Raw genomic sequence first — 8,820 nt, 5'->3', positions numbered from 1 at the left:
GAGTGAGAGAGAGAGAGGGAGGGGGTGTGAGAGACAGGGAGAGCGGGTGTGAGAGACAGGGAGAGCGGGAGTGAGAGAGAGAGAGGGAGGGGGTGTGAGAGACAGGGAGAGCGGGAGTGAGAGAGAAAGTGGGAAGGGGTGTGAGAGACAGGGAGAGCGGGAGTGAGAGAGAGAGCGGGAGGCAGAGTGAGAGACAGGGAGAGGGAGTTGGAGGTTTGAGAGACAGGGAGAAGGTCCTGTTTATGAAACTGCCTCCCGGGTATCCAGCATCGGAGCTGTGTTTGAGGCTTCACATGAGGGTGATTTGCTTGGGGAACAGGCTCGAGGAGAGGGGCTGAATGGCCTCCTCCTGTTCCTGTGTAACAGGCTCGAGGAGAGGGGCTGAATGGCCTCCTCCTGTTCCTGTGTAACAGGCTCGAGGAGAGGGGCTGAATGGCCTCCTCCTGTTCCTGTGTAACAGGCTCGAGGAGAGGGGCTGAATGGCCTCCTCCTGTTCCTGTGTAACAGGCTCGAGGAGGAGAGGGCTGAATGGCCTCCTCCTGTTCCTGTGTAACAGGCTCGAGGAGGAGAGGGCTGAATGGCCTCCTCCTGTTCCTGTGTAACAGGCTCGAGGAGGAGAGGGCTGAATGGCCTCCTCCTGTTCCTGTGTAACAGGCTCGAGGAGGAGGGGCTGAATGGCCTCCTCCTGTTCCTGTGTAACAGGCTCGAGGAGGAGGGGCTGAATGGCCTCCTCCTGTTCCTGTGTAACAGGCTCGAGGAGAGGGGCTGAATGGCCTCCTCCTGTTCCTGTGTAACAGGCTCGAGGAGAGGGGCTGAATGGCCTCCTCCTGTTCCTGTGTAACAGGCTCGAGGAGAGGGGCTGAATGGGCTCCTCCTGTTCCTGTGTAACAGGCTCGAGGAGAGGGGCTGAATGGCCTCCTCCTGTTCCTGTGTAACAGGCTCAAGGAGGGGGGGCTGAATGGCCTCCTCCTGTTCCTGTGTAATAGAGTTCCTCCTGGAATAGCCACTCACATGTAGTTGACGCTGGTCTGAACTGGACCCCCAGAGTCGCATTGCTTTAAAGCTGCTTGTTGCTTCTTCAACACAAACTCCTGGAGGCGCTGTTTCACCTCCAGACTCGCCACTGCACCTACCGACACAAGAGGGGAGGGTTCATATTAAACACACACACACACCTTCAAACAGCAAAGCTCATCCCACACAGAGATTCACACTGTCCGAGGGGCAGGGCTGAGGGAGCACCGTACTGCGGGAGGGTCAGCGCTGAGGGCGTGCCGCACTGTGGGAGGGTCAGCGCTGAGGGAGAGCCGCACTGTCAGAGGGTCAGTGCTGAGGGAGTGCCGCACTGTGGGAGGGTCAGCGCTGAGGGAGAACCGCACTGTCAGAGGGTCAGCGCTGAGGGCGTGCCGCACTGTGGGAGGGTCAGCGCTGAGGGAGAACCGCACTGTCAGAGGGTCAGCGCTGAGGGAGAGCCGCACTGTGGGAGGGTCAGTGCTGAGGGAGAGCCGCACTGTCGGAGGGTCAGTGCTGAGGGAGTGCCGCACTGTGGGAGGGTCAGTGCTGAGGGAGCTCCGCACTGTCAGAGGGTCAGTGCTGAGGGAGCGCCGCACTGTCGGAGGGTCAGCGCTGAGGGAGCACCACGCTGTGGGAGGGTCAGCGCTGAGGGAGAACCGCACTGTCGGAGGGTCAGTGCTGAGGGAGAGCCGCACTGTCGGAGGGTCAGTGCTGAGGGAGTGCCGCACTGTGGGAGGGTCAGTGCTGAGGGAGCGCCGCACTGTCGGAGGGTCAGCGCTGAGGGAGCACCGCACTGTCGGAGGGTCAGTGCTGAGGGAGTGCCGCGCTGTTGGAGGGTCGGTGCTGAGGGAGCGCCGCACTGTCGGAGGGTCAGTGCTGAGGGAGTGCCGCACTGTTGGAGGGTCGGTGCTGAGGGAGCGCCGCACTGTCGGAGGGTCAGCGCTGAGGGAGCACCGCACTGTCGGAGGGTCAGTGCTGAGGGAGTGCCGCACTGTCGGAGGGTCAGTGCTGAGGGAGCTCACATGCCAATAACGATGGTCTGCCCTGCACACACTCACTCAACTATTTATCTCAGGAATATTAAAAAAGAGTTTCGATGTAGAGGGCGGGGTAGGATTTACTGTGTCAAACAATTCCACTTCCTCCTTTACAGGCATAACCTCAACCAGTTCTGATTTTTCTAAATTAACAGGACTTCAGAGAGTGTGTCCAGAATGGAGCGCTCTGCTGTCTCGGGGTAAATATAGACGGGACTTCTGCTTTCACGCCTAAACTTAGTCCCTAAGTTTTCAAATTCTCAATCATCCACTGCAAATCCCTGCACCAACTGCTCTCCCTCCCTATCCCCGTAATGTTCTTCATTCCCTACAACCCTCCCTATCTCTGTAACCTCCGCCAGACACTACAGCCCTCCCTATCTCTGTAACCTCCTCCAGCCCCTACACCCCTCCCTAACTCTGTAAACTCCTGCAGCCCCCTACAACCCTCCCTATCTCTGTAACCTCCTCCAGACCCTACACCCCTCCCTATCTCTGTAACCTCCTCCAGACCCTACACCCCTCCCTCTCACTGTAACCTCCTCCAGCCCCCTACACCCCTCCCTATCTCTGTAACCTCCTCCAGTCCCTACACCCCTGCCTACCTCTGTAACCTCCTCCAGCCCCTAGACCCCTCCCTATCTCTGTAACCTCCTCCAGACCCTACACCCTTCCCTATCTCTGTAACCTCCTCCAGACCCTACACCCCTCCCTATCTATGTAAACTCCTCAAGCCCCTACAACCCTCCCTATATGTGTAACCTCCTCCAGCCTCTACAACCCTCCCTATCTCTGTAACCTCTTCCAGCCCTGACAACATTCCCTATCACTGTAACCTCCTCCAGTCCCTACACCCCTCCCTATCTCTTTAACCTCCTCCAGCCCCTACAACCCTCCCTATCTCTATAACCTCCTCTAGTCCCCTATGGCCCTCTGTATCTCTGTAAGCTCCTCCAGACCCTACACACTTCCCTATCTCTGTAACCTCCTCCAGTCCCTACACCCCTCCCTATCTCTGTAACCTCCTCCAATCCCTACAACCCTCCCTATCTCTGTAACCTCCTCCAGCCCCTACAACCCTCCCTATCTCTGTAACCTACTCCAGCCCCTATAGCCCTCCCTATCTCTCTAACCTCCTCCAGCCCCTACAACCCTCCCTATCTCTGTAACCTCCTCCAGCCCCTACAACCCTCCCTATCTCTGTTACTTCCTCCAGCCCATAGAACCCATCCTATCTCTGTAACCTCCTCCAGTCCTGACAACCCTCCCTATCTCTGTAACCTCCTCCAGTCCCCTACAACCCTCCCTATATCTGTAACCTCCTCCAGCCCTGACAACCCTCCCTATCTCTGTAACCTCCTCCAGTCCTGACAACCCTCCCTATCTCTGTAACCTCCTCCAGCCCCTACACCCCTCCCTATCACTGTAACCTCCTCCAGCCCCTACACCCCTACCTATCTCTGTAACCTCCTCCAGCCCCCTACAACCCTCCCTATCTCTGTAACCTCCTCCAGCCCCTACACCCCTCCCTATCTCTGTAACCTCCTCCAGCCTCTATACCCCTCCCTATCTCTGCAACCTCCTCCAGCCCTGACCACCTTCCCTATCTCTGTAACCTCCTCCAGCCCCTACACCCCTCCCTATCTCTGTAACCTCCTCCAGCCCCCTACACCCCTCCCTATCTCTGTAACCTCCTCCAGCCCCTACACCCCTCCCTATCTCTGTAACCTCCTCCAGCCTCTACACCCCTCCCTATCTCTCCAACCTCCTCCAGACCCTACACCCCTCCCTATCTCTGTAACCTCCTCTAGTCCCCTACACCCCTCCCTATCTCTGTCACCTCCTGTATTCTCTACAACTCTCCCTACCACCTTTCCTATCTCGATAATATTCCTCTTTTTACCTGTTTCTTTCTCTCTATCTCTCTATCTGCACCTCTATCCCTCACTGTCTTTCTGTTTCCCACTATTTTTCTCCCCGTCTCTCTCTGCCCCTCCTCTTCCTCTCCTCCCTCCCCCTCTCTCCCTCCTTCTCTATGTCCCCTCTCTCTCTCCACCACAGTTTCTCCCTCCCTCTCTTCCTCCCTCCCTCTCTCTCACCCTCTTTCCCACTCTTCCTCTCCCTCCCACTAGTCCCTTTCTCTCTCCCCCTCTCTGCCTCTCCCTCTGCCCCCTCTCTCTCTCAGCACCTCTCCTTCTTCCCATCTCTCCATCCTTCTCTCTCTGCACCTCTCTCTCCCTTTCTCCCTCCTCACCCACCCCCCCACTCTTTCCCACTTTCTCTCTGCCTCTCTCTCTCTCCCCCTTTACCCCTGTTTTCTACTTCCCTCTTTCTCTCCCTCTCTCTCCCCCCCCTCTCTCTCTCTCTCTTCCTCTCTCTCCCTCCTCTCTCTCTCTCTCTCCCTCTCTCTCCCCCCACTCTCTATCTTCCTCTCTCTCTTGCCCCCCCTCTCTCTCCCCACTCTCTCTCTCCCCCCACTCTCTATCTCCCTCTCTCTCTCTCCCCCCCTCTCTCACCCCCTCCTCTCTCTCCCTCCCCCGCTCTCTGTCGCCCTCTCTCTCTCTCCCCCCACTCTCTCTACCCCCGCTCTCTCTCGCCCTCTCTCTCTCTCCCCCCTCTCTATCTCCCTCTCTCTCTCTCCCCCTCCTCTCTCACCCCCTCCTCTCTCTCCCTCCCCCGCTCTCTGTCGACCTCTTTCTCTCTCCCCCCACTGTCTCTCTCCCCCCGCTCTCTGTCTCCCTCTCTCTCTCTCCCCCACTCTCTCTCCCCCTGCTCTCTCTCACCCTCTCTCTCTCCCCCACTCTCTATCTCCCTCTCTCTCGCTCCCCTCTCTCTCTCCCCCACTCTCTATCGCCCTCTCTCTCTCTCCCCCATTCTCTATCCCCCGCTCTCTCTCGCTCCCCTCTCTCTCTCCCCGCTCTCTCTTGCCCTCTCTCTCTCTCTCCCCCACTCTCTATCGCCCTCTCTCTCTCTCCCCCACTCTCTATCTCCCTCTCTCTCTCCCCCTGCTCTCTCTCCCCCCGCTCTCTCTCCACCCGCTCTCTCTCACCCTCTCTCTCTCTCCCCCACTCTCTATCGCCCTCTCTCTCTCTCCCCCCATTCTCTATCCCCCGCTCTCTCTCGCTCCCCTCTCTCTCTCCCCGCTCTCTCTTGCCCTCTCTCTCTCTCTCCCCCACTCTCTATCGCCCTCTCTCTCTCTCCCCCACTCTCTATCTCCCTCTCTCTCTCCCCCTGCTCTCTCTCCCCCCGCTCTCTCTCCACCCGCTCTCTCTCACCCTCTCTCTCTCTCCCCCACTCTCTATCGCCCTCTCTCTCTCTCCCCCACTCTCTATCTCCCTCTCTCTCTCTCCCCCACTCTCTCTCCCCCCGCTCTCTCTCCCCCCGCTCTCTCTCACCCTCTCTCTCTCTCCCCCACTCTCTATCTCCCTCTCTCTCTCTCCCCTCTCTCTCTCTGCCCTGCTCTCTCTCCCCCCGCTCTCTCTCACCCTCTCTCTCTCTCTCTCCCCCACTCTCTATCTCCCTCTCTCTCTCCCCCTCCCACTCTCTCCCCCTGCTCTCTATCGCCCCCTCTTTCTCTCTCCCCCACTCTCCCTCCCTCTCCCCCTCTCTTCTCGTTAGACAATTGGATTTGAAGACTCTCCCGTTTTGCCACTTACTCTGTTCGCCTTTATCTTTGTGCCAGAGAATCGGCCGTTTCTCCGTGTGCTCCACATTCCCCGCCGACTCACAGCTCTGCTGTAACCGGTACTGTTTTCACAAACACATCATCAGAACGTTAGAGACGCCGGAAAATGACTGTCCGGAGACTGAGGCTGAGAGGAGAGGCAGCAGGAGAGAGCAAGAGAGTTATACTTCCTCTGTGTGTGTGTATGTGTGTGAGAGAGAGAGAGAAAAAGAGGGAGAGGGTGCTCGAGAGGTAGGGAGGGACAGAGTGAAAGAGAGAGCGAGGGGGTGAGAGAAAGTGAGAGAGAGTCAGAGAGAAAGAGAGGCAGGGAGAGAGAGAGAGAGGCAGAGAGAGAAAGTGAGAGAGACAGAGAAAAAGAGAGAGAGACAGTGAGAGAAAGAGAGAGAGAGAAAGAGAAAGAGACAGAGAGAAAGAGAGAGGCAGAGAGATAGGGAGACAGAAAGAGAGAGAGAGACACAGAGAGAGAGAGAAAAAGAGGACGAGGGAGTGAGAGAGGTAGGGAGGGACAGGGTGAAAGAGAGAGCGAGAGGGTGAGAGAAAAGGTAAGAGAGACAGAGAGGGAATCAGAGGGAGAGAGAGAGAGAGAGGGGGACAGAGAGAGAGACTTTGAGAGAGAGAGACAAAGAGAGAGAGAGAGAGTGAGCGAAAGTGAGAGAGAGAGTCAGAGAGAAAGAGAGGCAGGGAGAGAGAGAGAGAGAGGCAGAGAGAGAAAGTGAGAGAGACAGAGAGAAAGAGAGAGAGACAGTGAGAGAAAGAGAGAGAGACAGAGAGAAAGAGAGAAGCAGAGAGATAGGGAGACAGAGAGAGAGAGAGAGACACAGAGAGAGAGAGAGAGAAAGGGGGAGAGGGAGCGAGAGAGGTAGGGAGAGACAGAGTGGAAGAGAGAGAGAGAGGGTGAGAGAAAGTGTGAGAGAGAGAGACAGAGAGGGAATCAGAGGGAGAGAGGAGGGGTCAGAGAGACAGATACTTTGAGAGAGAGAGAGAAAGACAAAGAGAGAGAGAGAGTGAGCGAAAGTGAGAGAGAGTGGGTTAGAGAGACCTCCCCAGACACAGGAGTGCGACAGAGAGAGGGGGTTAGAGAGACCTCCCCAGATACAGGAGTGTGAGAGAGAGTGGGTTAGAGAGACCTCCCCAGATACAGGAGTGCGACAGAGAGAGGTGGTTTGAGAGACCTCTCAAGATACAGGAGTGTGAGAGAGAGGTTTAGAGAGACCTCCCCAGATACAGGAGTGTGTGAGAGAGAGAGGGCTTTAGAGAGACCTCTCTAAATACTGGAGAGTGAGAGAGAGAGTTAGAGAGACCTCCCCAGATACAGGAGTGTGTGAGAGAGAGAGGGCTTTAGAGAGACCTCTCTAAATACTGGAGAGTGAGAGAGAGAGTTAGAGAGACCTCCCAGATACAGGAGTGTGAGAGAGAGAGTGCGTGGAGAGAGCTCCCCAGATACAGCAGTGTGAGAGGGAGAGGGGGATTGAGAGACATCCCCAGATACAGGAGTGACTGAGGGGGTCAGAGAGACAGATACATTGAGAGAGAGAGAGAAAGACAAAGAGAGAGAGAGAGTGAGCGAAAGTGAGAGAGAGAGTCGGAGAGAAAGAGAGGCAGGGAGAGAGAGAGAGAGAGGCAGAGAGAGAGCAAAAGAGGGAGAGGGAGCGAGAGAGGTAGGGAGAGACAGAGTGGAAGAGAGAGCGAGAGGGTGAGAGAAAGTGTGAGAGAGAGACAGAGAGGGAATCAGAGGGAGAGAGAGAGAGAGAAGGGGGGACAGAGAGAGAGACTTTGAGAGAGAGAGAGACTGAGAGAGAGAGAGATAAAGAGAGAGAGAGAGTGAGCGAAAGTGAGAGAGAGAGACAGAGAGAAAGAATGGCAGGGAGAGAGAGATAGAGGCAGAGAGAGAGAGAGAGACAGAGAGAAAGGGAGAGAGTGACAGAGAGAAAGAGAGAGAGGCAGAGAGATAGAAAGACAGAAAGGGAGAGACACAGAGAGAGAGAGAGAGAAAAAGAGGGAGAGGGAGCGAGAGAGGTAGGGAGAGACAGAGTGGAAGAGAGAGCGAGAGGGTGAGAGAAAGTGTGAGAGAGACAGAGAGGGAATCAGAGGGAGAGAGAGAGAGGGGGGTGGAATAGAGAGACAGAGACATTGAGAGAGAGAGACAAAGAGAGAGAGAGAGAGAGTGAGCGAAAGTGAGAGAGAGAGTCAGAGACATCGAGTGGCAGGGAGAGAGAGAGAGGCAGAGAGAAAGAGAGAGAGAGAGAGAGAAAGAGAGAGAGGCAGAGAGATAGAGAGACTGAAAGAGAGAGACAGAGAGAGAGAGAAAAAGAGGGAGAGGGAGCAAGAGAGGTAGGGAGAGACAGAGTGAAAGATAGAGCGAGAGGGTGAGAGAAAGTGTGAGAGAGAGACAGAGAGGGAATCAGAGGGAGAGAGAGAGAGAGAGGGGGGGACAGAGAGAGAGACTTTGAGAGAGAGAGACAAAGAGAGAGAGAGTGAGCGAAAGTGAGAGAGAGTCAGAGAGAAAGAGTGGCAGAGAGAGAGACAGAGAGAGAGAGAGGAAAAGAGGGAGAGGGAGCTAGAGAGGCAGGGAGAGACAGAGTGAAAGAGAAAGAGAGAGGGTGAGAGAAAGTGTGAGAGAGAGAGACATAGAGGGAATCAGAGGGAGAGAGAAAGAGAGAGCGGTGGAATAGAGAGACAGAGACATTGAGAGAGAGAGAGAGACAAAGAGAGAGAGAGAGTGAGAGAAAGTAAGAAACAGAGGGAGAGAGACAGAGAGATGCATAGATTACAAAAGTAGGGAGGTGATGTTGGGAGTTGTGTAGAACCTTGGTGAGGCCACAGCTGGAGTACTGTGTGCAGTTCTGGTCGCCACATTACAGGAAGGATGTGATTGCCCTGGAGGGGGTGCAGAGGAGATTCACCAGGATGTTGCCTGGGATGAAACATTTAAGTTATGAAGAGGGGTTGGATAGACTTGGGTTGTTTTCGTTGGAGCAGAGAAGACTGAGGGGCGACCTGATCGAGGTGGACAAGACGATGAAGGGCATGGACGGGGTGGATAGGGAGCAGCTGTTTCCCTTGAGTTGAAGGGTCAGTCACCAG

The 8,820-nt window shown here is 55.7% G+C and overlaps 1 protein-coding gene across 2 annotated transcripts in view; it reads right to left on the bottom strand.

Moving 5' to 3' along the window:
• LOC121275077 (histone deacetylase 4-like) overlaps positions 1-8,820 on the bottom strand; it is a 252,384-nt gene that overhangs the window by 71,458 nt on the left and 172,106 nt on the right. For both annotated transcript variants that reach the window (XM_041182481.1, XM_041182482.1), the window contains 2 exons: positions 5,708-5,798; positions 1,012-1,129 (listed from right to left, as the gene is read on the bottom strand). In XM_041182481.1, the coding sequence (XP_041038415.1) occupies positions 1,012-1,129; positions 5,708-5,798 (209 nt within the window). The remainder of the gene's footprint in view (positions 1-1,011; positions 1,130-5,707; positions 5,799-8,820) is intronic.

This window comes from Carcharodon carcharias, assembly GCF_017639515.1.
Source record: "Carcharodon carcharias isolate sCarCar2 chromosome X unlocalized genomic scaffold, sCarCar2.pri SUPER_X_unloc_11, whole genome shotgun sequence".
NCBI classification, from domain to species: domain Eukaryota; kingdom Metazoa; phylum Chordata; class Chondrichthyes; order Lamniformes; family Lamnidae; genus Carcharodon; species Carcharodon carcharias.
Note: the sequence above shows the minus strand (reverse complement) of the source record. Positions and strands in the feature narration are given on the sequence as shown.